The sequence below is a fragment of the Calypte anna genome, chromosome 14 (genome assembly GCF_003957555.1).
Source record: "Calypte anna isolate BGI_N300 chromosome 14, bCalAnn1_v1.p, whole genome shotgun sequence".
NCBI classification, from domain to species: Eukaryota; Metazoa; Chordata; class Aves; order Apodiformes; family Trochilidae; genus Calypte; species Calypte anna.
Genome location: NC_044260.1, coordinates 11,489,827 through 11,517,581, shown reverse-complemented (window position 1 = coordinate 11,517,581; position 27,755 = coordinate 11,489,827). Strand labels below are relative to the sequence as shown.

General features: G+C 42.5%; 1 protein-coding gene across 1 annotated transcript in view; it reads left to right on the top strand.

Annotated features, from left to right (window-relative positions):
• MAPK8IP3 (mitogen-activated protein kinase 8 interacting protein 3) overlaps window positions 1-27,755 on the top strand; it is a 57,149-nt gene that overhangs the window by 3,541 nt on the left and 25,853 nt on the right. The window contains exons 2-10 of the mRNA XM_030459527.1: window positions 8,925-9,045; window positions 9,799-9,869; window positions 10,612-10,703; window positions 12,971-12,994; window positions 15,117-15,168; window positions 20,332-20,578; window positions 21,113-21,215; window positions 23,649-23,767; window positions 26,204-26,215. Coding sequence (XP_030315387.1) covers window positions 8,925-9,045; window positions 9,799-9,869; window positions 10,612-10,703; window positions 12,971-12,994; window positions 15,117-15,168; window positions 20,332-20,578; window positions 21,113-21,215; window positions 23,649-23,767; window positions 26,204-26,215 — 841 coding nt within the window. The remainder of the gene's footprint in view (window positions 1-8,924; window positions 9,046-9,798; window positions 9,870-10,611; window positions 10,704-12,970; window positions 12,995-15,116; window positions 15,169-20,331; window positions 20,579-21,112; window positions 21,216-23,648; window positions 23,768-26,203; window positions 26,216-27,755) is intronic.

The window sequence follows — 27,755 nt, the reverse complement described above, 5'->3', positions numbered from 1 at the left end:
GTGATTGCTCTGTTAGGCAGCTGCCCCCAGAGCAGACAGTTGTTTCCAGTGGGTTTTCTCCTGGGCTTCCCCATGGGTGTATCTGTTCTCTGGGTACTTCTACAGAATCACAGAGTGGTTGAGATTAGAAGGGATCTCAAGGCTATCTGATCCACCCACCCTGGTCAAGAAGAGTCACCCAGAGCAGGTTTCCCAGGACTATGTCCACACAACATCTGAGTCTCTCCAAGGATGGAGACTCTGCTGTGTCTCTAAGCAACCTGTGCCAGTGCTCATCTCCCTTCTCAGTGAAAAAGGGTTTCCTGATGTTCAGAGAGATCCTCCTGTGTTCCAGTTCATGCCTCTTGTCTTCTCACTGGGCACTACTGGCTCTGTCCTCTCTGCACCATCCCTTCAGGTATTTATATACATCTACGAGATCTCCCTGAGCTTTTTCTTCTCCAAGTGCTCCAGCCCTTCATCATCCTTGTTGGGCCTTTAGTGGACTTTTGTCCCTGTCCCTGTCGTACTGCAGAGCCCAACACTGGCCTCCCAGTGTTGAATAAAGGGACTGGTCACCTCCTTGACCTACTGACAATAGTGGATGCCATCATTTGTCTTCTTTGCTGCAAGGACGTGTTGCTGGTCCATGTTCAACTTGGGGTCCACCAGGACCACTGCTTTTCTGCCAGGCTGCTTTCCAGCTGGGTGGCCTCAACACATCCTGGTGCCAGGGGTTGTGCTTACCTGGGTGCAGGATGCAAAAAGGGTGTCAGCTGTAAAAGTCCTTTGCTGGCATTGCCAAGGTGGGACTCGATGTTTGAGAGACACCTGGATGTCATCCTATCCCGCTTCCAAAAAACCAGCATTGGTCTTCTGATGACACATTGCCATGGCCATAGCTTTCTCTTCAGGGCTTGCTGTTTGCATCATTATTTTACATGATAAATGTGTTCACTTCTGAGTACTTTATGTAATAGTTGGTGCTACCTCTGATATTGTGTTTTAAAATCAGTGGGCAGTGCTCTGGGAAGAGATGGTCCTTTGGGAGAGGCAGGGACTGTAGCTGTGGCAGTTTCTGTGTGGGCTGAGGTACTTAAGGAGCTGGGTGGAAATGTTGCAGATTCACTGGCTCCTGTCTGCATCTCAGAACAACTGAAAGGCTTTTGAAAATCCCTTCCCGTTTGTTAGAGCCTATTTATTTGTTAAATATTGTCCCTCCCTCATACTAATTCATGTTAAGGGGATTGTGAGGAAGGGTGCTAAGTGTTTCTCTGTGGTCCAGGCTCTGGTGCTCTGCACTGCGAGTGCTTTTTCCCTTACTTGCCTTGTATTTTCTTTCTCTGTGAACTGAATCACAGCCTGGGAAGGCACTTTCTTTTTCTCCACCCTGAAACCTGATCTCACAAAGAGTTGACTAATACGAGTTTCTGCAGCTTGATGGTGACCTCATAGCATCACAGGAGCAAAGCATTTGGGAATAGGAGATAACAATTAAAACAAGCCTTGCTTAGCATGTGGATCCTTTCCACTAGATGCAGTTGAGAGTAACTGGCAAGCATGAAATGCAGGCTTGCACAGCTGTCTGGGTGCAAATCTGTCTGCACATTCTTCAGACCCCTCTGTGTCCATCCCTGGAGCCTGTGGGCACTGTCAGATTTCACCAGCAGAAGGGGTAGCAGAATCCCTGTCGCTATCAGAGGGTTCTTCCAAGTTTCCTTGAGTCTTCTTTTGCAGTTTTGATTTAGACTCTTTTGAGTCTTGATTTACAGTGTCCTGGTTTGAAGAGTGGGAGGGCAGAGGGAGGGATCTATTCTCTCATTTCCTGCCATGCTCTATAAAAGAGGGAAAGTCAGCAGTTCCCACTCTCTTTTCTTTTCACTTCTTGCTGGATCTGCTGCTGTTTCTTTAGCACCAGCTCATGGCGTGTTCCTCAGAGCCCAAATCTGTTGGGTTGTATGTGTGTGCATATATATATGTATATATATTTGTATATATTTGTATTCTTAGTTACTTTATCCCTTATGTTTTTACCTTTCCCCTGTGTTAGTAAATCTATATCCAGTTGTTTTCAGTTTCCAACTTAAAGTCTCCTGTTGTTATTCCCCTTTTATTTTCCCTTTGGGGGGTGTGGGCAGGGCTAGAATTAATTTTATTTTTTTTTAATTGAAAATACTGAAAAGTTGGAAATTGAAAAAGGAAAAATGGGTTTCAAAATGGCGTGGGTGAAATAGTTGTTGTGTTCTGCCTTTTTGAATTTACTCATCCATGCATGCTGTTTCCTATGGTCCCATCTCCCAGCCATGTTACTTTTCTGTGCTGTTAAAGCAGTGATTTCTGTGGGAACAGGTCCAGTTGGGAATGTGCTTGGGGAGTTTTGGGCTCTTTGTGTGTGTTCACCATGTGAAGTGATTCTGCTCCTTTCTGGAGCAAGTTTGACCCACCAGAGCTCCAGAGTTTGGAGGCTTTGGTGATAGGTGGTGGTTTTGGTTATTGCTGTGCCTGAATGTGTTTCAGAGGTAGTTTAATGTTTGATACTGGTGTGGGAAAACTGTCCCTGCTGCTGCTCCAAATGAGACAACAGAAAACCCTGATCAGTTAGAGAGTCAGCCCAAGGCAGGAACAACACAGGAGAGTGATTTGGAACCTGAGATAATTGTCCAATCCATGTCTCTGAAAGTGTTACAGGTACATGAAGAGTGTGTAGCTTGGTAGCTACACACAGAAAGCTTTTTTTTTTTTAAGGTGTGTTGTGTGTACCAGATTTGCTTTCATATCTGTTTTATCATTAGTACACCAGAGTGACAGAAAATAAACTCCAGTAACTGATTTTAATTATTTGAAGTGAGATTTCTTACTCTAAATGTTCTGTTTTGTTTATCCCTTTGTGCTAGCTTATAGTCTTTAAAAGACGTTTCTCATTGGTTCCCTGCGTTTTGGCACTATGTATATATAGAAGGAGATACATTATTTACACATATATACTTTAGAAATTATATCAGCCAGATTTCTTACTGCATTTTCATCTTCTTAGAGAACGGTGAAAGATACTATTAGAGAAATAATACTTTTCATTAGTGATTTGAATATGAGAGTGTTCTACAGATAGTGCTGTCCTCCTGCTCTCTGAGCATTTTTGTTGAAAAGTGCAAGGCCAAGCAGTGTCTTTGAGTTCTTTGATTGTCCTTTCTCTGGAGGTCCTGGTATGTGAACATGTGCCACACGTTTGACTTGAAAGACATCAGAGGCTTTGTTGACTGCCACACCAATTGTACCCATGGTGTTGGGGTTGTCCATGTGGTGACAGTTCCAGCTTCATCCTTTCATTCGTGGCTGTGGCTTCAGCAGAAGCTGTGCCCCTGTTTTAGGGGTTGGCTATGGGCACACAGGCAGCAAGCCATGCCCTTCCCACCAGCCTGCTACCTTCTCTGTTTCTCATTTGCTCTTTGATAAATCTTCTCACTTTGTTTCGATTTTAAATCTGTAAAATAATGATTTAAGCACCTCTCAGGATAGCTGTGTGGTTGGATGTGATTTTTCATCACTGCCATTTTTTGTAGCAGCATTAAATGCAATTGCAGCATCTTTGTAATTCCAGTAATTTGAGCTACTGCCTACATTTTACCATTCCCATCTTAGTTGTACCTCCCTGGCTTCTTTCCTTTTCATCACTGCAGCTGGGTGGCTTTTTAGTGTTTAGCCAGAGCTGGGTTGAAATTGCCACATAATTTGCACCATAATTCCAGATACAAAAATAAAACCAAGTATATTTTAGTCTTCACAAAGGAAGAAAAGTTCACATTACTAGGTTGCATAATGTTGATTTTTTTTTTTTTAATTTCTAAAGTATTTGCTCCATTAATATGTATAATTACCTGCTGTTAACCATGCTCTGTTCAGTTCAACATTTATAAACAGTGTCAGTATCTTTTATCTCCCTGAATGGAGGCTCATGCTAAGCTGTTCAGGAAGCAGAAAACTGTGACTTCAATAATGCAATGTCATAGATGACAAAATCCAGGAAAAAAAACAAACAGGGAGATGAATTTGGATAGAGGTTGCTGGCTGCTCTCCACTTGCTGCACTTGTAGCGTGATGATTTCTGTGATTTGGGAGAAAATCAGCACCTACACGCTTGAGATAAGCAAAGTTATCTTAAATTAGTATTTACCATATAGTTTTACTGAGAATGCCTCTATCCAAGTGTCCAGCTTTTGTATTCAGCTTGTGGAAGCAAAGTGTAAAGCAGAAGGTCCGTGCATGCCAGGATGTGATGGGTGTCCAGCCTGTTGTTTTAGTGTTGAATGGTCTGTTACTATATATTAATACACACTCACAATAAGGTAATACTAGTATTAAATATATAAGTAGCTATATTATATATAGTTACAGTGGTGGGGGCTCCTTTGATTTAAGTTAAACGACTCCAGACTTGGTCCCTGCTGGCTTCTTACCAAATGCTAATTTTTGCATCAAATCTGCAGCTGTTTTGGCTCTAGATTTTTAGAAGGACACCCCCTTTTCATTAAAAGCTTAGGACTACACTGGTAGGAACTTCCTGAGTCAGCATATCCAGTCCCTGGGTATTGCAGGCAATTGAGTTATATAATCTGCTTCATAAATATATCAACCTTTGTCTTAAAACCATTAGTTAAATCTCCTGCCTCTACTCTTCTGAAAGGTAACCTTCTAAATTGCAATAGAGGTTTGTTTTGTTTTTTTTTTTTTACTTCATGGCCTGGTTTTACTCTTTGTTCCTGTGCCAGCACTGTTCTTTCCTATTAGTAAATAGGAATTTGACTCTATCAAATATTTATGCCATTTCTGTGTTAATGGGAACTGGTCCTGGCCTATCGTGGTCTCCATTTGCTATGTGTTGGAGCCAGGCTCTTCCCTCACTGAAGAAGGTGGCTGAGGTGACATGTGCTGCTCATCCTGCAAGCATAGAGATGCCCATGTGTCACCTGGACAGCCTGGTCTTGTCTTACTGATTTCCACATCCTCCTGTTCCTTGAGTTACACGTAACCATGTCTGGTGGTTGGGTTGATCCTTCCTGAGAGGCAGGAGGATGGATGAGTGAGTGGTCCTGCAGATACATCTTACCAGTGCTCTGTGCAGTGGTGTGAATGCCCACCTGGGGCATTCCTCAGGGAAAGCCCTGGCTCTGAAACCTCTCTCCTCTTCATCCTGCTGGTGTGGCTCTTCAGTCCTCTCCAGAATTGGGACTTTTCCTCCTTTCAGCTCTTCTGATGCACAGGGAGCACCTCAGGTGAGAAGGCTTCTGATGCAGGAACAGCTAAAAGGTGCTCCAGAGACAGGCAGAGTAAAGGGCCATCAGGTCCCTGTCATCATATAATCTCTTCAGCAGAGAGGACAGGCTAAATTGTCTGAAATGCTGTTCTTCCCTGAGAATATTTAGAGGTAATATTAATTTTTAATGTTGTTGTCTCCATGTCTCTCTCTCCTCCAAGTGGTTAATTGATTTTTAGTTTTCTGTGTCTTTGATTACTTCAAGGTTGCAAAATAGATGGGACTGAATTTGTAGAATATTCTACATATTTGCAGAAGACTTAATCTTTCAGTTTCCTCTGAATTAAAGCAAAACAGCTGTAGCAAATCCAGAAATCCTATTAAAGACGACCTACATAGTGGGAATAAAATTTGGCTCATAACTTCTTCTGTTTCCTAATTTACTGTCCAGAGATCTGTGAATGTTTTCCTTAACAACCATTCATTTTTATTGCTGCTAAAAACCTCATCCCATCCTGGTCTGGATGGCACACTTATGGATGGAAAAATAAGAGCAAGAGGGCATCTTGAGACAAGAGGGCAGTGAAAGCTGAGCCAGTGCCATGTAGTGGAGATTTAGCCCTTAGCTGTAATTAAAAGGATTCATCAGTTGAGCTTCAGCACAGAGCAGTTACAGCAAAACCCTGTGAGGAGATGGAGATTATACTTGGAAAATAGCACTTTTGGTGTAGCCACAAATGGAGCAAGTTAAAGTGCTGCTTCTCTGGCTCTGTTAATCAGTAAAGCTTTGTTGGCTAGTTTGTTGCTTTTTTCCCTCTTTTTACTCATTTGAAATGATATTGTTACTCTGGAAAATGATTCAAGAATAAATATGAACATTCACAAATCAGATTGCTTTTCAAATCTATCAAAATTCCTAAAACAGGTTGTTGTGTATTTATGAGTGACTCAGTGATTTTAATGTTTAATTGACATCTCAGAGAAAGAACCCACTTAGTTTAAAATCCTGTACAGTCTTAAAACTTAATGACAGAGTAAATGTTTAGCCTCTGAGATTACTCCTTTATATAGTGGAGGAAAGATACTGATGTTTCTGATATTTCTAGAAAACACTGCCAGAAAACAGCCATAAGGGGGGAAAAAAACTTTCTTGCAATAAATTTGGGCAGAAAGGAAAAAAAATGTTGAAAGCCCAGTTAAAGATTAAGGGCAGTGGAGAACATGGAGTGTAGGAAAATGAGGTATAGCTAAAGTTTGCTTGATTGTTTCTATAAATACAGGTAAGTAGGAATGAAAACTGACTCATCGTTCAGATTCATTTGCTGAGTAGTTTTAAAAGTCTGCAAGAATAATAAATGATGTAGCCTTTCAGTCATCTGCAGCCAGCAGATCCAGTTCATGAAGATGAGGGCTCCAGTGTCACTGCAAGTTATTCCAGTAAAAACAGTCTGAAATGTGCACATGGCTTATCCTAAGAACCCAGCCAGAGACTGTGTGTGTTGTTTCATGTGCACAATATAACAAAATAATCTTACCATGCATTTAAATGCATTCATTGCCCTGGGAATCTTATAAAAATTTATTTTCACCAAAATCTGTCTCTCTTGGAGCACAATGAGGCTTTTCTTTGTTAAATTAAACTTGCCATGCCTTCTTGAGTGGCATTACTGTAGAGGAATGAGGAGTGTGAGAGAAGGCTTTTCTTCCCCAGTATTTATAGTTTAGGAGAGAGATTCCAGGCAGCTGGTGTGTGTGTGTGAATCTGTTGGATCTGTGAATCTGTTCTGCTCCAACCTAAGGAGCATTTTGTGACCAGACAGAGGGGAAGAGAGGCAGAGCCAGGGGCAGAGTAACCTTGTGAGATCCTCATAGCTGTGAGTTACCTCCCGTGGGCCCCTCTTCTTCTATAAACATCTTCAAGGCAGACTAAAGCCATCTCTGCTTTATTTCCTGCCCACTCTCATGCTCTGCAGGTCTGCAGCCAGCTCTGCTCCCAGCCCCAATCCTGCACTTGCTGCTCATCTGATGGGTTTGTGTTTTTAGTAACTGAACGTTGGTGCAGATGACTCTTGTTTTAGCTTGCTTGTGTCTACCTGTTTATGAGTAATGTAACAAGACTCAAATACTGGGGTTCACAAGGCCAGGATAGGACTTGTTCTGAGGCTGGTGAGATAGCCTTACTGCCCTACACCATTGGAAGCAGGGTGGCACTGTGTAGCAAGAGGACAAAGGGCAATGGTTTACAACTTGAAGAGGGGAGATTTAGGTTTAACATTAGGAAAAAATTCTTTCCTGTGAGGGTGGTGAGGCACTAGAACAAGTTGCCCAAGGCAGCTGTGGCTGCCCCATCCCTGGAAGTGTTAAAATCCAGGGTGGATGGGGCCTTGAGCAACCTGGGCTGGTGAGAGGTGTCCCTGCCTATGCAGGGGGGTTGGAACTGGGTGTCCTATTCCAACCCAAACCATTCTCTGATTCTAGGATTTTACCACAAGTTTGTGTCAGGAATGTTACTTAAACCAGCTCAGTTTCTGAGTCTGGAGGGATGGATGATGAGTCTTTGTTGTGTATGGATATGAGTGAGTTTTTTGTGCAGAAAAAAATCTTGTGACTATGTATAGCACAAGAACCAACCTTGCTTAAGTATACACAGAGATCTGAAGGTGCTGTTTATTTTCTAGGGATCCTGTTTATTTTACATATTTCATGAAAGTAACTGTGACTACAACTCTTAACAAGAGTAATGTGTAATACCAGTTCACTACAGTGGAGCTAAATTGAGTGTTTCACATGTTTTACTTCTCTTTGCTGTGCATGCCAGTTTCCAAAGCAGAGAATGACCAAAGCTCTTTGGTCAAAAGTGACCTTTTACAGAAATAACCTCAAATTAGGTATTTTTCCATTGCATTTTCATTGTTAAATCAGTGTATCTGTAGAAATCTTTCCTTCAGCCCAGTGTTTGGTGCAGGAGTCATCACTGGTATGTGCACAGCTACCCCTGTGTCATTGCTTGTGAGAGTTAGCAGCAGTGATCCTTCCTCTCCCTCTTAGCCAAGAGCAGCAAGCTGAGCCTATTCCTGCTAGGCATAAATTTGTTGAATTCTGCTGTGAGAATCTCTTCCTCCTTCCCTCAGCTCCCACAGAGCCCTTCTTGAGTTTGCTGCTCTGGCAGGTCACCATCTCTGGGTGCAGAGATTGCTTGCAGCTGCCTCCAGTTGTGGATACATTTCCTAAAAGACTTGCACATTTCTGTAAAACTTACCCACCATGTGAATTATAGGGGAAGCTTTCTAAAACTGCACAAATAGGTATGTCTGAAACCTTTTCTTCTATCTGTAAATATATGGCCATAGAAGTAGAATTGATCTTACATCAAATTAACAGGAATCAAAATTCAGCCTGGCACAAAGAAGAACAATGTTCCTGAAGATCATAATAAAGTTGACCTGGTTTGTATAATTCATATTGCACAATGTATATTAATTATACATTAAACATAGCTAAATACTTTTTCATTGTCTCTTCAGTTTAATTAATTGCTATTTTGCTAATTACAGTACTTAAAAATTCTTATTTCCTATTTTGTAATTTATATTCTCTCCATTTTTTTTATGAGGAGAGGAGAAGTCATACAGGGCAAACACATCTTACATCTGTGCCTCATCTGTGCCTCCTTCTCTGCTTCTTCCCTATTCAGAAGTTTATTGAGTTTGAAGATGCACTGGAGCAGGAGAAGAAAGAATTACAAATCCAAGTGGAACACCTTGAATTTCAGACTCGACAGCTGGAGCTGAAGACCAAAAACTATGCAGATCAAAGTAAGCCAAGTTGTAGATCAGACATGGTTATCTATTTTGCCTTACACACACATATTTCTGCTCCTTTGAAAATATGTTGTTTCATAATTTTTGTCTCTTTTAATGTAATTTACACAAAGCCAGAAATGTCTGGTTTTCCCTTACTTTAGTGTAAAATTCTGAACTTTCTAAAGTGTGGATGTGCCCACACTTATTTAGTAGAAGCTTCGGTGGCTTCTCTTGCGTGGGACATGCTCAGTCTCTCCAGCTACAGGATTTGGGCCATTGGTGAAGCTGGTTGGTGTCCAGTTTCTCCTGGAACATTTTTTTTTCTTATTAAACTATCGTGTTTGTTTAGCTTTTTTTTTTTTTAATACTCTCTTAATGTGTGCAGTTGTGTTTTGGTGGCTGAGGTTCCCCTCAAAGTTCATTGGTATTTTGTCCAGTACTCCTGCATCTCCAATAGCCAGAGGTGCCCATCCCAGAGGATGTCGAATTTGAACACTTACGGGCACCAGACTGAAGAACTCTGCTGCTCTGCTCTTATTGTGCTCTCTGGTTTGCACATTTTGGGAACATGGAGATACCCATGAAGTGAGTTGGTAATGAAGAAAAAAAATTGTGGGAAATTGGTCCCACAGTGTGCATTATCCCATTTGTGTGTGTTTTGTTCAGTAGGTGCAAATTAATTTCTGACAAAACAGGCTTTGAGCCTTCTGGTTTCTTTGAGAGCCTGATGTGTTTTAGCTGATGGTTGGAATCTTCCCTTGGTAGTTTCACGACTGGAGGAACGTGAATCAGAAATGAAGAAGGAGTATAATGCTCTGCATCAGCGTCACACAGAGGTGAGATGTCATCTCATTGTTAAATAAATACATGCTTAGTTTGCAAGTAAAGTTTTAAGAATTCAGTTTTACTGTCCTGGTGATAGCTTAGAGCTTCTGAACTTTGGGAACTTCAGATATATCTGTATGGTGGGGATAGAGAGGACAGAGCTGGGCTCTTTTCAGTGGTGCCCAGTGACAAGAGCAGAGGAAGGTGACAAACAGGAGCACAGAAGGCTCCCTCTGAACATGAGTAAAAACTTTGTCACTGTGAGGATAATAAGCACTGGCTACCCAGAGACATGGTGGAGTCTCCATCCTTGGAGATATTCAGAAGCCACCTAGGCACAGTCTGGGGCAACCTATTCTAAGTGCCTGTGTTCAAGCAGGGATTTAGGACCAGCTGGACCTGAAGAAGTTTCCTCCAACCTCAACTGCTCTGTGATTCTGTGAACACGTCCCACTACCTCATTTCTTGCTGCCACTGAGCCTCCAGAAGACTCATGTTATTTTTAACATGCTCTTTTAAAGTTATTTCAGTCACTTTGCTACGAGATTTTCTTTCAGATTAATCCATTTGCTTATATTGTCAGCTTAAAAACAAAGACAAGGGGATTGTACAAAAAAAACAAAAAAAAAAGAAAAGGAACTGGAAGTGGGTGCTGGAAAAGATCAAGCAACAGCAGAATTTGCTGTTTGGTTTTTTCTTTTCTTTTTCTTCTATTTTCCTTTGTTTGGTTCATGGAATTTTCTCTCCTCACAGATGATCCAGACCTATGTGGAACACATCGAGCGATCCAAGATGCAGCAGGTTGGGGGAAATAATCAAACTGAGGGTAGTCTACCTGGGAGAAGGTAGGGCCATAACCTGTCCATGTAACCTATGCCACCTGGGGACTTACAAACTGAGTGTGCGTATTTGAGAGGGGAAAAACAGAAGGAGGATCTTTCCTGTGGGCACGGATTGTAGCTGAAGCTTTTTTGTAACGGGTTCTTGTTGAGTTCTGGGTCTAAGGCTTGACAAGGAGGAGCTTTATGTGTTCTTAGGCTTTTACACACTGCTGTTGATGGGGGCCACTGGAGAAATACATTTGTATTCTCAGGTAGTACATAAAATGTTTATCTATAGAATGGACAGAGGTGTCAAATAAAGTACTTGTGTGTGTGTCTTTGTGTGTGTGATAGCCAGCAAAACAAAGCAATTAAATGCATTAGCCATTATGGGATTTTTTCCCCCTGGTCCTTCAAGCAAAGCTTTCTGTACCGTCAGAATTGATTTTCCTCCTTCCTCACCCCTGTCATGTTCACTAAGCCTGAAAGAGACAGCCTTTGTTTAAAGAAGGCAGTGGTAGGGAAGATGTTTTCTGTAATCTTGGGGCAAATTTTAAGCACAAAAATTGCAGCTGCATTGATTTCAGTACAGATGCATCTGTACATACAACTGGTATGTTAACTTTCCTTCTGATGTTACCTGTAAAATATTATAACATTACCCACAGGGTGAGAAGTGGAAGTGATGTTGCATAAATACTCATTAGAGAAATAATAGATCACATAACAGATAATCCACTCAGATGAAGCATAATCTGTCCAGTCACTCAGCTGTAAAAGGGGTGGTTTCTGTGGAAATCTTTATGCATGGCATATTACTATGTGTGTTGTCACATGCTAATGTCTAAGCCAGAAAGGCACTGTCTAACCTGGGAAGTTTTCAACTTAAACAGTGGTTTCCAGAGGAACAATATCAATGAAATAATATGCAGCAGGAGATTAAATGTTTTGTCATCTTTGCATGTTTTTTTTGAACTTTTTAACTTCTTGTGGCCTTGAGGGGTGTTAAAAGGTTTTGCACTCATACTGACCAGAAGCAGTGGGAGCTGCTGGTCTGAAAAGTAAAAGGGACAGCACCAGCTACACAGGAGTCTGCTAGGGGCATCCTCCCTCATCTCTTTCAGTATTTGTCTGCCTCATCTTGGTTACACCCTGCTGTAGGTGACCCTGCTCTGGCAGGGAGGTTGGGTTCAATCTTTTGAGGTCCTTTCCAACCCCTAACTTTCTGTGATTCTGTGAATGTCAGTTGGTTTGGGTATAATGTAATAGAAATGAAATTTCAGGTCTTGGTATAGTGAGTTTAATTACCCTCTGTCTGCTGTGGCTCCCTGTTACCAGGAAAAAGGCTGGATTCAAATTGCCAACATTGACTGTGTATTGTAAGAAGGAAAAAGGGAGAAGAAAAGGCATCCAAACCCCACTTTGTCAATGAATGGCACCTCCCAAATTTGGGTTGGACTGCATGGTAGAAACTGGTTTTAATCAGGTTTTCCTTCCCTATCTTTCAAAGAAACTAACATTAATTGTGTTATGACAGAGGTGACACATGTGACAGAGGTGCACAGTGAAAGTGTTATATCTGCAAGACTGCCATTCTCTGGGTTGAAGGGCAGAATTTTCATCAAGAATTGCCTCTTCATATTAGAGAAATCAGTCTTTTTACCCTTTTAAGTGGGTAGTTATTGCTAGTCTTGCTGGAGAGAAAATAGAGAAACACTGTATGTCAATGAAAGAACCTGATGTGATCTGAGTTTGTAGGAAGTGGGACTTTTTCCATCATTTCAAGCTTTGCACAGTTGGTCTGTGTGTGTAAGTTGTGTTTGTGTGTGCTTGTGTACTTGGGACAGATGTGTGGTTTTGTGTCACTGCACAGCTGGGGGTGAACACCAGTGCTGGGGGATCTTGATGCCCTGATGTGAACTGGGATGGGCACAGGCATGGTTTCTCATGGCCTGTCACCCAGATTTGAGTACGTTTCTTTATTTTCATCTGTGGATGTGCTTGGGTGTGTTAGGCTGCCTAGGGCTGCATATTTGCATCAATCTGTAGGTACCCTGAGTATGTTTGCTTGTCACATGTGAAAAGTTTGTGCAGGAACTGTTGGTGGGGGTGAGTACAGCCATCCAGGGAGGGGGATGAGTATGGTGCCCACTTCCACGTGGTGTGTCTGCACCCTGGATGTGATAGGGTTGCATGTTTGCATGACCTTTGCTCTCTAATGGTTGTTTTTTTCTGTCTCGCTTTTTGTGTGGTTCCTGCTCTGTTTTGGCTGTTAATGTTTGTCACTGCAGTCATCGCCAGTCATGGAGGAAAAGGTAAATCCTGTTGCTGCATCTTCAACTGTGTTAATCCTAGTTGTAGAGGTTGATCTTGAGTGGCAACACTGTGATGCTGGGAATGCCCTGTACTGGCATGTTTGCTCTCTGTGTTAGGTGTGCTCAGGTGGATGAGACAGAAGAGGTCAGGCAGCAGCTTGGGTATTCAAACACAGAAGACACAGAAGTTTGGTCCCAAACCAGGATCAGTCCTCTGTGATTGGACATCTGCAATTCATGGCCCAGAATGTTCTTAAAAGTCTTCTTTTCTCCCTTATTTTACTATAGAGTACAAGGCATGCATGTTTTCTCAGCAAAGCAGAAAACATGTGTCACCTTTCCAAAGGCACTTCTGACCTTGGGCTGGGCAGTGAGTTCAGTGCCCCAGCCCTGCACAGAGAGCAGTTCTCATCTTTACAGGCTGGCAAACAAGTTTTGTTAGGGTTTATAAGCTTTAGGGTGTTACATATAGAGCATCTTGATCCCTGGTTTCAGCTGCTGCAAACCTTTTTTAAAGACTTTGCTGTTTAACTTGTAATGCAAGGTGAAACAAACCAAGTGTTAAGAATCACCCTTTCCTTGAAAGAATTGGATGAGGATTTGTCTATGAAAATCCCATGTATGGAGAGAAATTCAGGAGAGGAATTTAGTGCAGATTCTTAGAAAGAATACATCCCAAATTTCCTTCCAGGGACACTCTGGAAGCCCCTTTTTGCCCCTTCTTCCTATTCCAGACAGGCCACAGCAGAAAAGTGTTTCTCAGCACAAGGCACTCTGACACAGCAGTGTGGCACGTGCTGCTGAGAAGAGGAAGGTTGGGCTTCTTGGATTTCTCCATCCATACTGCCTCCTCTGCTAGACACTCCATTTCTTTCTGTCATAAAGGAGCTGGTTGGTGCACCATCTCCTGTGTGGGGCATAGGTCCTGTGGTGTCACAGGTGAGGTGGATGTGGTGACTGCCTGGTCATCAGACCAGTGCTGATGATCATCAGAGAAAGGCCCATGGAGGTTTGCTGTTATTAACACTGGTGTGCAGAAGGGCAGATTTCATCACTCCCCACACCACTAAGTGGAAGTCCCATACAGCAGCCAGTGAAGTACCCCCACTGAAGCCCTTTAGGGGTGCCTGTCACACAGCTATGCACACAGCTAGCTCAGACTGCTGGGGACATCTCCTAAAGGGACCTGTGTTCTGTTCCTGCAGCCCTGCTTCTCTGGCACCAAACCAGTTGCTGGTCCTGGCATGCTGCTGCAGCCTTTTCCACCTCTGCTGCATGCTCTAGATTTTCTGCCTTTGCAACTTGGCCTCAAAACTTGTGCCAGCTTCTATATTCAGAATCAAACCCACAGCTAGCTGGTCAGCTGCAAGTGCCAGAAAAAAAGGGTATGAAGAAAACGTAATTGCAGATATCTAGAAATATGAATGATGCATTCATTGATACCTGTGTTTAATTTCTGAGTTTTGAGTGCATTGCAGCATGGATATAGAGAGGGGATCAGGGAGAACAAGTGTTATTTTTCTTGCTTAATATTGGAAGTGATCCAAACCCCTCTGATTTCTGCTGATGGAGCTAACCAGATTTGGGTTAGAATGTACAAAAGTGCCATGTAAATCACTTTTTGTTTAAAGGCTCTTTCCTGGCCCAGTGATGGCATCTCTAGGACATGTGGAAGCTTTGTTTTGTTTGTTTTGGTTTTTCTTCTGTGAGACTTGTTTCCTGTGGCTTGTTTTCCCCCAGCACCTTTGTTTTTCAGAAAGTGCCCCAACTTAGAGTGGCTGATGGTTCCCTGCACTTTCGCATTCCTTGCAAATTTTGCACATTTTGCATGGTTTGTACTGGTGGAGAAGTCAGTCATGCCTGTTGTGGCCTCTTAACCCCCTCCCCTCAGGGTCTCCCCAGGAGAAGGGGTGACTCTAGCAGTGGACATGATGGCTCTGAGTAGACAACACCATGGGAGGATGGGGCTTAGGAGGTCAGACAGCAGCTATGAGAGGGGAAGGAGTGCAATTGAATTTCTAGAGACTTGTATTTCAGATAAGCTAGTGTGCTCTCTCTTTTTTTGTAAGAACTGATAAACAGCTAACAGATTGGTTTCCTCTCTTTCTGCTTCTCTCTTTAGCAGGAAGGAACGTCCTAATTCTCTGAATGTCTTCCCGCTGGCGGATGGCATGGTACGTGGACAGATAGGGGCCAAGATCATCCCAACACTGGACCACTGGCACCTGAGTGACCTCGGCCAGCTGCAGTCCAACTCCAGCTACAAGGTTTTATAGACCATCGCCAAGCAAGGGTTTCCCACTCTCACACTGTCAATAGCATCCCAAGTTTTCATTAAGATGGAGACCAATCTGTGTCCATAACCCTTTGCAGCCTTCCCCTGCTGTGTGTCTGCTCCCTTGGTAGCTGTGCTGTGGTGGGAGGATTTTCTTTTGGAGATCTGACATATGGTGTGGGAGGGATTTGACACAGCCCCTCATGCTTCCTGTATCAGTCATAATCTCCTTTACTTGACTGGCCCCAACTTGAGAGGAATGTGTGGGGAGGTAGTTAGCGATTTAGGGAGGATAAATCCATCACTTTTTTATAGCTTATTTGGGAGAGGAAATAGTGGAACCTTTCCATTTTCTCTCTGTTGATAAGAGCAATGCTTTTGCACCTCAGCTGGGACCAAGCATTAAGAGCTGGGACCAGGCATTAAGAACTTGCTCTCCAGTGTCTGTCCTTTTCAACTAATCACTGTTCTGGCCATCCTGTCTTCAGTAAAAAGGGCTCCTAATCTCCTCTTTGGATGCTCAGGTCTTGCACTGTGCTTAAAGATCTTCAGTTCCTGATATAACTTGTTGTTTCTCTAGACTTGCATTGTCTACCTTCAATACACTTGTCACCTTCAGTAAATTGCCTTCTACACTGAGGCTGCCCAAAAAACTCACAGCACTGCAACTGTGCTGAAGCAGCTGTGTGGCTCTGCCTCTTGCTTGTGGTGCTCTGCCCTGCCCTTTGGAGACTGCTCTGAGCCCAAAGACCCAGATGTGGCACTCTTTGCTGACAGCTCCCTGCAGTTGTTCACAGATCAGACTGCAGGCAGTGACATACATTTCCCAACAGCTGTACCTGTAGACTTTGTGAAAGTCTTTGTGCTCAGAATCCTACAGAATTCCTCTCTTTCAATGGTGTTCCACTGGACTAATGGAGGTACCGGTGTCTGATCTGCTTAAAAAATGGTAAATTTAACTTTTTCTCTGCCTGGAATTTGTAGAACTCCAGGTGTTTTATATATCACAGAAGTGTCACACCTAAGGACTGTTCTCCTTTTGAGAAGTTGTAAATTACTAACCCTTTAAAATTAATTGAGGTAGTAAAGGCAGGAGGATATAAAAGAGGAGTTAAAAAAAAACAACTGAGAAACTTCCCTTTTTTAACACAAAAGCTACTGCAAAGAAGCCAGGCCTAGCACAGCACAAACCTTAGCATTACATCAGCCCTCTGCCATCATAGAAGTTGGAAATCCAAACCCAAGATCCTTGGGTAGGGTGGAGAGTGTTCTTGGAACTCAACCCTTGCTGCAGTGTTAGAGACAGAAGGGCCTGGGGTATGGAGCAACTTGAATAATGTCAGTTAGGTCCTACAGTGACTTCTGGAGAACTTTGCCTGGAATTGGGGAATAGCAGTGCCACAGTGCAATAATAGAATTCAAGATGGTGAGGATGAATGTGTTTCTGCAGGCTAGGACTGTGCCAACACAACACTGCTGCAAGGACACAGCAACCAGAACACACAGACACCAACTGTCTCTGGTTCTGGAACCAGTTTATTTCTTGGGGTGCTCAGACAGTGCTACATGGTAAGGTATGAACATGCCCTTGATCTCTTTCAGTCAGGGCTTAATTTTAGAGAAAAGCTGGGAGAATGTTGAGGTTAGATCCATCTTCCATAGACTTGTTAGGGTGTAATTCTTTAAGCAGTACCATTGCAGAACTTCTGAAAGAAGTTGAGTGGATCTCACTGATAATCCAGCAACTGCATTGCAGGAGAATGCAACAGGAACCAAGACAAATTGGAAGCTTTGGTGTCCAAGTTCTGGTAATAGAAGATTACTGACTGGATGTCTTAGTTAGGGGTGGTGTCAAGGAAAAGAATCCATTTCTGCTTACAAGAAAGCTTTGTGCAGAAGTAGTAGTGTGCTACTCCAGAAGTATCTGATGGGCAGTGCTGGGATTTCTGTGGGTGGTTGTTAGGGAAACTCAGAAGTGGGATGCTGGGTGTAAGGAGGTGAGCTGGTGGGATGGAGTTGGAGAGCTTGGGCACTCAAAGGCCTGGATGGGGTAGCATCTTCAGGAGGATTTTCTGAGAGCATGGAGCAAACCTATAAATAATTCAAGGATGTGATTGATGTACTAGATTTGCACATAACCAATAGAGGTTTTTCTCCTGCAAGCTCTTGCACACTCTCTGACTGGAATTCTATTTCCTAAATATTTTGCATGACTGAAATCTCAGCATGTGCTCCTTGCCTCTTCTTCAGCAGCTCTGGTAATCCACAGACATCTGCTGCACACACGACTGACCTTTCCTGTATGTATAGCCTGACTTTTCTGACTAGTTTTTCTTTTTCATGGGGCCATAGCATAGTTATATTCTAAGTGTCCTTGTGAACTTATAATTTCCTGTTTTAGTTGGCTGTCATTATATTATTTTATTTTTACATTCAGTTGTACATTTCTTTTATATAATGTCCTGGAGAGGAAAGTCCTTAACATTTTTGTTTTTATGTACTATACTTTCAGTGTTATAACCATACAGTTGTGGCTTCTCATGGTGACATATGACTGCTATGAATGTTGGGCCTTTGCAATGCATTTTGGAGGTCACTACTACACATTTGATGTTTAGGAGGTTGACAGGTATGGCAGTAGGTAAGTGGTGGTTGTGAAGACTCTTCTTTGGGTGAGCTGTGGGTTATGGAGAATGCCTTCTACGCTGTAGAGGAGAACTTGGTGGAGTGTTTCACAGTAGTGAAGCACTCAGGACAATAGAAGGAAGATGTCAGCAAAGATTTATGGAGCTTCTGGACTGTGAAGAGGAGCACCTTGGCAGTGCTAATGTTTGAGAGGCATTTCTCCAGTGCAGGCTGACAGATTGATAAAGTATGTTTTCTAGGTAAATGCAAAACTCAGATGTGTAACCAAAGAGTAAGTGAAACACCAGGGCAGTAACTCACTGGTGTGTTCTGCATAAGGGGAAGGTTATGTCAATAAACCTGAAGTTATAGTTTATCTCTGATACAAATACCATCCTACAGACACTGATGATACAGGGTTTCTGAATGGCATTTAGTTCCTAAGAGCAAGGAATAATGAGTGGACCCACCTGGGTGTGTTTCTTACAGTGCTGAGATGCTCATGGACTTGATTATGTTTGTAGGCTTACAGTGGCTACAAGAACATCTCTGAATCCTTTGACAAAGTTTAGTTTGGGAAAAGAGGTTTTGTGGTTGCACTTTACACTTGATACTCTTTGTACATTAGAAAGCACAGCTAGCAAACTGTAGTTGAAGAAGTACAAGGCTGACTGAATCATATTTGTTCTCAACAACCTACTTTGATTTTTTTTTTTTTACTTTTTTTTTTCTTCTCACAGTAGGAAAGTTGCTCCTGAAACAGGATTATGAGGTAGAGGTAGTGAGTGTGGTTTTCACATGTAGCAACCTAAGTGAAAAGTCCTCATCTCAGTCTTACTGCTAAAATCATCAAATGTGCAGGGAGGTGATCTGAATGTCTGTGTGGGAATGTGGGTGCTGTTTGGACTGACAATGCAGAAACTGTATACAAGAAGTGAATTGCATTTAATGGTAATGCAGTTTAAAAAACTCTTGATTTCCAATATAAATGCACAGATGCAATGTAAATCCTTTGACTTCCATAGTACAATGTACAGCAGGGTATTTTAAGATGAGCAAATAGAGGCCAGTCTAATTAAAGGAAGATCTTAATCAGATTCCAGATGAAAAAAAAATGGCTGCAAAGGGTTAAGTCACCATTTCTTTTCAGTCTTCTCTCTCATCCCATTTTGAATTTTTTTGTCATGTTGGGAAGTTATTATTGGAACAAGAGAACAAGACTTCCAAATGAGTGAAGTGAAACAGCATCACAGCTCCAAGGCTGAGAGCTCAGAGCAGCCTCTGAGCAATGTCAGGATCTTCCTGGTACTCACAAAGCAGGCAAGAGGCAGGCAGTAAAGATGGAAGTGGGGTCTGGATCTGCAAATGCTGAATGTCACTGTATCCAATTGCAACTCATTATCACATACAACTTTCAACATTAATTTTGTCATCTCCCTGCAGGCAGTAATTAGTGGGCTGTTGTGAAGAATAGGGAGATCTCATTTGGGTCTGGGAGTGATCACAGCTCTGGTCTAGAGGTTAATTGGTTGCCTGTGAAGCAATGATGGTTTAATTGACAAACAAAGGTCACAGCATAAAATCTTCAGAGTCTTGAAAGCCTCCCATGTTTTTCAGAGGGTGGTATGAGAAGAAATGGGGATGTAATGTCTGTAAAACTGAGAGCCATTTGTGTGCATTTCATACTGGGAATCCATCTCCTATGTCAATTTGTCAGCTTCTAATTTTTGAATTCTTGGGGCTTCTCATCCTGTCATTTGGAAATGGGGAGACCACACCTGTTTCTGCTGTGTTGTCAAACTGGACCCATGCTTGGCTAGCTTCTGCATAAAGTGGTGTGAGGACATTGGTCTCCAGCCCTAGCAAAGTCAGACCTTCCCAGCTTGGTACATGCTTTGCTTCTGCAGTGCGTTGTCAAAACCACTTTGCTGTTCTCTCATCCAGGTTGTGTTGATGGCTTACAGTAACAGCATCATCCAAGACCTCTAAAAGAGGCCACTTCTGACACTTCCCAAGCAAATATCCATGTTGCCTGCAGTCTTGGAAATGCTGGCCTGGCTTACCACAAGTGCCAAAGCCCTTCAGCTTCCACCGTAGTCAGTGTGAGCTGCGGGTGCCACATTTCCTGAGATGCATTATCAAGAGATCACACACTGATGTGACTTGTGAAAAGCAATGTTCAGTAGCAAAGGAGGAAGGATATCAGTCCTTTCTCAGGTGGGATTTGCTTGCTGAGTTCAGCACGTGAACTCGCTGCTTTGTTGTGGCTCTGGTGTGCCTGGTGTCACCAAATGCTGGACATGTAGCTGGTGTGGTGAGCAAGACTCATTCTCCATAATGCTTCAAGGCAGCCATACACCAACAAATGGGAGATTAACTGAAATGTATAGCTGTGCTTTTCCCTTTTTGTTCTTCCCCCACCCTGTAATTGCCATAGTGCCCCCAGGATGAAATGTCTGAATCTGGGCAGTCCTCAGCAGCTGCCACACCGAGCACCACTGGAACCAAGTCCAACACTCCCACGTCATCTGTGCCATCTGCTGCTGTCACACCCTTGAACGAGAGCATCCAGTCCATCAGTGAACACAACAGCACAACCAAGAGCAATAAGAGGGCACGAGAAAAACGGAACAGCAGGAACATGGAAGTCCAGGTCACACAGGAGATGAGGAATGTCAGCATAGGTATGGAAGCTGCAGCTTGGATACTGCATTGCTAAAGTGAATTACTTCCCTGTGCTGGTGTCCCTCTGTTACATGAAGAGGCTGGGAGACTGAGGGGTAAACAGCTTCATAAGTGTAGGATTTTATTTTACAACCAAGTAGTTCCAATTGATAACTACAGTAAACTTTGTGAGGCTATACAGATAATCACTGTGTTGTATTTGATTTCAGACAGGTGAAGTTTATTTGCAATTTATTTTAATGGTATTTTTTATTATGACTTTTTATGACACTGACAATTGGGTCAGTGACTCTAGTGATACTCTGGTAGAGTGGGAAGAAGGGATGCTTATGGTCTTTCTGCTCTGGAATTGTTGAGGATGCCTTCCCAGCACTGATGCATTTGTGACTCCAGATGATCAGCCACTTTCTGCTCCTGTTTTGCAACCTCAATAGGTTTTGAAATCTCGATATTCAAAACTGAGAAAGTCCTGTCAAGGAACACCATCCTGTGAAAGTTCTGATCCTATAGATCATATGTTTTATCTTACCTAGGAATGGGCAGCAGTGATGAGTGGTCTGATGTTCAGGACATCATAGACTCTACTCCAGAGCTGGATATGTGTCAAGATCCCCGCCTGGAACGCACTGGGAACAGGTACTGGTTGTGACCATTCCGTCTGCTCTTTCCCTTGGTTTTCTGAGGACTGAGAAGCAGATGGTGTGGCTCACACTGAGGTCAAGGAATAGTGCAAATTATGAGGGATCCTGACCTTTTCTGAGTTCTCTAGAGAAGACAAATGTCTGCTGGCAATATGCAGAAGGATCTGTACAGCTGACCCAGAACTGGACTTGTTTGCCTTGCTGGATCAGGGAAGACAGAGAGATGGAGAAACAAAATGTTTAAGACAGGCAAAGGGGACATTGGCTTAAGCTATCAGGAAGATGGAGAAGATGCTTTTGTCTAATAAGAGATTAAGTCTGAATTCAGATTTAAAATCTTTAGGTTTCTTCAATTTTAATCTTTTCAAATGTTTGAAGTGTGGGAATGAGGCTGCTCCAGAAGGGAGGACAATGAGGAGTAAGCCCAGAGATGCCAGTCCTGCAGGCTCTGGGCATGGAGGGCAGAGCACAGGTACCAAGGTCCATCAGCAGCTCCAGACAAGGCAAGGGAATTAATTAGGTCCCTGAGGTTAAAGGGAGACATTGGACCAGAGAGTGAGTGTGGGTCCCAGGGGAGGCTAATCAGAGCAATTTAGACCCATCAGTTCACTCAGGACCTTGACTGAGTCCTATGAATTAGGAGGACTACTCTGCCTCTCTGGTTGCTGTCCCATCACCCATTTTGTGCTAAATAGGAGGGTCCCTAAAGTCTATTAATTTCAGCACCATATTTCTGTGAGGCATGTGTTAGTATAGAATTATTAGTCTAGGTACCTTGACTAGTTTTTGATAAGATTGGATAGTTAATTGTACAGGATTCAATAATTTTTACCCTCATTCAGTGGGTAATTTGACACTACATCAGAAAAAAAACTTCCTGCCTCTTACAAGTGTGCCCTGAAAAAGTTAGGGCAAGATTTTCTTGTGGTCCAAATCTGGACTGGATTCCCACTGTTGAGCCCCCTGATCAAGAAGGATCTAAGTGGCAATAACAGGTGTATTTCTCAGGTGTGAAATCACAAGCTGCCCTCAGAATATGTAGGACACACAGGCCATTTTTAGGGTCAGAAACAGAAGGAATCTAGGTAGCTGAAATAGCTCTGTATGGGGTTGACAAAGGTGATTGATGAGATCAGATCAAGAATGGTCAAGCCCAAGGAAAAAGAAGGGAAGAGAGAGGATTGCTGCACTGGAAGCTCTGCAAGCTGTGATCTCTTGATCCAGGTAGTGAGGCTGAAGGCTACAGGAGATATGAGCTAACTCTGAATCTGCTGAACAGTGTGCTTGCTGCTTTAAAATCAGAATGCTTTTGAGATATATGCAGCTGAGAGTTGAGTGCTGAAGAAGTTCAAGGTGGATTGGGTCATCAGGTCAGATGTTGGTTGCTTCTTGTGCTTGTGGTGTCCATTAGACTTCATGAACTGATTAATTCCAGTGCAGTCATGACATCCATTTGTAACTCCTCAGTGCTTTCAGATGTCTGGGTAGCTGTAATTTTTCTGTAATTGGAAAAAAAGCACTTTTCCCCCCCCCTTTGTCTGCAATGTGCTGTAACTCTGCAACACCAGAGACAGCTGCCACAGCCCATTTGTAATGTTTGAGCTTTATCACTGAGGCTTGATTTATCTAGGATAATCTCCAGTCACCTTTCTGTTAGACTGCTAGAAAAATCATGCAGCCTCTCTTCATGCTGGCTGATTACCCTCACATAAGGCAGGGCAGTGTTTATACCCACATCAAGACCATTTTTTAGAGTGGGCAATGACAATCCCAGGGGGTGCCTGACCTTCACCTCCTGAAACAGACGTTTTCTCCTGGAGCCATGAGATTGTCAAGAAATACAAGAAGATCCTTGATGGCACCAAAGCCAGTAAGAGGTGGAAATGTGCTCCCATATGATATAATTAGAAAACATTAACTTTGATATACCTTTAGTGAAATAAATATTGCTGACATGTGGAGAAGCATTTTTACTCCTAGACTCACCCAAAGAAGAAACAAACCCTCCAGGCTGGTTTCACTTACTAGTTGGTGAAGACCATTGCTGTTTTCAGCGTTTGAACCCTTATCTGATCTTACTGGTGCCTAAGGTTGCTATCTAAATTGACAGGAGAGTGGAAATCCTTGTAGAGTCTGAGAAATCAGAGCTAAAAGCTTCTGTGAGGTGAAATTTTTCTGCCAAGGACTGAGTAATCGTTGACTACTATGACTTAAAGGGAGTCATCTGTGTGAGCTTTCAGGTTCTGCATGATAGGCATTTGCCCTTGATAATGGGAATAAAACTTGCTTTTTTTCTTTACTCAGTATGTTCCCTGAATCAGCCTCTGGTAAACAAGTGGAATGTGTTCTTAGGGTTTTGGTTCTAATGGTCTGGGATTCTCAGTAGTTTATTATTTAATGCTTTTGTTTTTTCTTCTTCCAACAACAGCCCAACACAGGGTATTGTGAACAAAGCATTTGGGATCAACACAGACTCTCTGTATCATGAACTTTCCACAGCAGGGTCTGAGGTTATTGGAGATGTTGATGAAGGAGCAGATCTACTAGGTAAAAGCTTGTTTAAAACCATTCTGTTTTCACTGGCACAATGACAACTGTATTTTTCTTCTAGAATAATTTAATTTCTCTGGTTTTGGTTTTTTTTTTTTCAGAATTTGAATGTTTTGCTTTTAAAAAATGCCATGGAAATTGAGACATTATGTGACTGAAACATGTACCTGTAGTAGAGTATTGTCTACTTAAAAAATAATTTAAACTGTTGGGTAGCTTTTACATGAGTTGTCTTTATGTGTGCAAGTTAAATTTCCACAAGCTTCTCCCACTCAAATAGTTCAAATACAAAATTTGCTCCTTCTGCTTCCACTCAGATTCCCCCCTGCCCCCTATCAGTAATTGTATATACTAGCAGTCTCACTTGGAATAAAGGGTTTGTTTGAAATTTGCAAGAAAGTAATTCCTTTTCTTAGGTTTTTTTGAAGTCCAAATCACAGAGAAAGATTATGGTCTGTATTGAAGGTTTTAACCTTTTTCAGTCAGTCTAAAAGAGGTAGTGATTCACTTTTGGGGCTCATTCATGAAAAGGATCTTTCAGTGCTGGGACGATTTTCTGGTTTGAGCAGAGCTGCACAACTCTTGGATGTGATTGCATGGTGAGCTAGCAGGATGGGAAGGCTTTTCCTGGTTTCTTTTTCAAACCTGAGAGATGGGCTTTGGTGAAATTGGGTAGTCCTGTGGGTTTGCTGTTAGAAATGTTCATCTAATTGACCCTTTAGTTGTTTTCTAGCTACTTTCTCTGGCCTCATAAAAGTGTTCTTTGAAACAAACACACATGTTGCCAGGATTTCATAATGAAAGGAAGGCAGGAAGAGATTTTGGAGGTCATGTCTCTCACCAAGAAATTATATTTGTCCATTTCTTTTTTGACTGCACAATAGAAAGTCTGGTGAAGTTCATAGAAAAGGCTACATCTTAATATTGACAAATCTCTCAACATTATTAAAAAACTTTGCCTTTTTTGTTAGATACATTGTTCTCTCTTCCTGATGTACTTTTCAGTCTGGAGAGCCACAGAGGAAATTGTGGTCATAGGTGTGATGTAAGAAAGGTTCCAGAAGCTGAAAGAGTTCACTTTTCTCTGTAAATCAAAAGAATTAATGAAGTTTACTCCATCTAAGTGAAATCTGAATACTTCCTCTAATCTCTCTCAAAACTTGGCAATCAATCTTCAAGTAATATTCTCTCCTTTTAGACTCAGTTTCTTAAAGAAAGAAAAATCTTATTAAAGAGGACTTTAAAATAGAAGGATCTTACAGAAATTACCCCTGAGCAGTAGCTGACAGACAAGTCTGTTTCTTTAATGGAAAATCTTATTCACTGCTTCTGGGTGTCTGTGAAGTGGCCAACATCTCTTGGTACAAAAATGGCACTCTTCATTGCAATTTTTGAATATAAAATAAAAGAAAATAAGCAGCTTCCCCCTTCTGCCTGTAACACAGTTTTACATTCATAGGAAGCATTCTGGAGAACAATGTGGAATAAGAACAATTACCCACTAGTGGCATTTGTAGATTAAATTCCCTTCTTTCTCATTACAGCCTTAGGAACTCTACTTGGCTGTTTTTCTTGTGTATCCACTTGCTAATGGCAGGTTCTTGCCTCCCCATCCTGGTTAGGCTCCTCCTTTCATCTCTGCCTTCCTTCTCTTCCCTATCCCAAGAATTTCAGGACACAGAGGAGCACTGGCAGTTTGGTTGTGTGCTATGGGCAGGTTCTTCCTTTCAGTTTCAGGATGCCAAACTGTGTTTGCTTTGGAGATTAAAACCTCCCCTCAAATAACAGGGGGTTTGTGGTGAAGACAGAAATTTAGATATATTAGTGGTAAGTTTATGTATAATTTTTGGTATAGAAGTTGTAATGGGATTATCAAACTGAGTCCCAGCACTGCACTGTAAAAAGCAAATAAGCCCAAAACACAACAACAAAAAAGAGGATTTAAGTGCAAATGTCTCTGTCTTTTGCAAGCTGAAGTATCTCTGCAGAGCATGTTTGTTGTCAGATGATCTACTTGCCAAAGTTAGAAGGGGGGTGGAAACAAGAAGGTAGTGGAAACTAACTGTGTTTAGTGGTACACAGGTAAATAAAGAGAAAAAAGTTTATCCAGTTTTGGAAAATGTGATTACCTGAGTTTCATGTCTGGAACACTGGGGGTAGCTGAGGTTTGGTTGCAGTTGTATTATGGTTACCTTCCCTTTTTTTTTTTTTTTTTTTTTTTTTTTTTTTTTTTTGGGTCCTGTGTGTAGAGTCATGCCATCTACAGCCATGGCAGATCCTGTTGTTATTATTTCATGCCTTTTGACATTGAAATGGCTGAATCATTGTTAATTTTTTTTGAACAAAGTTTTTATTGTTTCAGTCACTGATTGATCCTTTTTTCACTTCCTTTTTTCCCCTGTCTGTTTGTGCTTCGCTGGACATGGCCCATAGGGGAGTTCTCAGGTGTGTATCTCCTCTGCTCAATTTCTTTTCTTGTTTCTTTTTATCCTGTTGAGGTCAAATGACGTGGTATACACGTGTGATACTCCCCTGCTCTTGTCCAAACACGGTTGGCTTTGCAGACTTCTCCCACTTTCGCCTCGCTTGGTTGCCTCGCACTGGTGGGTCCCTGGGCAGCAGAACATCCCCACTCTGTGCTCACACACCCCCTTCCTTTCAATAAGCTTTTCTCACGTGGCTTTCTGCCACGTGTAACACTGGCCTCTCACTTTGGCTTGGGGCTCAAAGTGCTTTTTTCCTGTCGGGATGGATGCCCTGCCTGTTGGCACACGACTGAATTAGGTTCCTGCTCTCAGCAAGCCAGGCTGTGAGGAATTCCTCTGTGTGCCTGGTGGCTACTGAGGGTTGGTTGGTGTGTGCTGGCCCTCGTCTGCAATAGCTGTTGTGACACTCAAAAGCTTTCTTGATTAGAGTGGCAAAGCCTCTGTCTTTTGTGAAAGCTTTGCCTTTATGGCAGGAGTTATAGTTCTGTCTTGTTCTGGTGAAGGAGACTCACTGCCTTGGGGCCATGCTCTGTTGTCAGAAGGTTTTCACCTTTCCATAAGATGCATTTGAGCTCTGATGCAGTTTGAGACAAAGTCAAGGGTGTCTCTTGCTTTTAGTGCAAAATGAAGTTTCCACTGTGACTTAGGCAGACTTAATAGTGTGATGCTGTGTGGCCATGAGGTCTGACACCTTCCTATGGCTGGCGCCTCTTGGTGTTGGTGCTGTGGGGCTACAAAAGAAAGGGATGGCCTCATCATTTCTTTGAGTTCAAACCAGTTTTACTGTAAGTGACTTTTTCATGGTCCTCTCTTAGAAAACTTCCTGCTGAAGTTGAGGTGTGGAAGTGGATCTGGGCCTGTGCAAAAAGGCCAGATGAGAGCTTTGACATCCACTCCCTGCCCCCCTTTTGTTTTATCCCCTGCTCCTGTCCTTTTCTCACCCTACTCATAATGTCTGTTGAACTTCTCTTGCTGTGGGGATGGGAAACCCAAAGACATGTAGTCCAGGGGAAATGATGAAGATGGAAGAGACAGATGGGGCTCCTCTCGAGTCTGTCCTGGCATCTCAGGTATAAATCCCTGTTACAACAGGCTGCAGCAGAACAAGGTGCAGATCGGTTACTGCTGAGCATCACATACACTGGCACTACTCAGAGATGTACACGTGCTGATGAGCTGCTCTGTTTGCTGTTTACAGACTGGTACTTAATGGCTGCTTTTTTTCTCTTCCTTTCCTCCCCTTTGTCCCCATCTCTTTCTGTTCCCTTACTCGTATGGGATGGCTGTCATAGTACGGGATGATTTCTTTGGTAAGGCGAAGGCCGTTTTTCTTTTTTTTTTTTTCCTTTCTCCTTTTTTTTTTTAAATGTGCCTTTTGTTTCTAAATTTCTTCCATTCTCTCAACATCTTTTCATATGTCTTGCATTACCTTGGCTTGCTTTTTTGTGATGATGGTATCATATCTCCAAGAAGCATGACAGAATTAGTCAGTGGCAGTG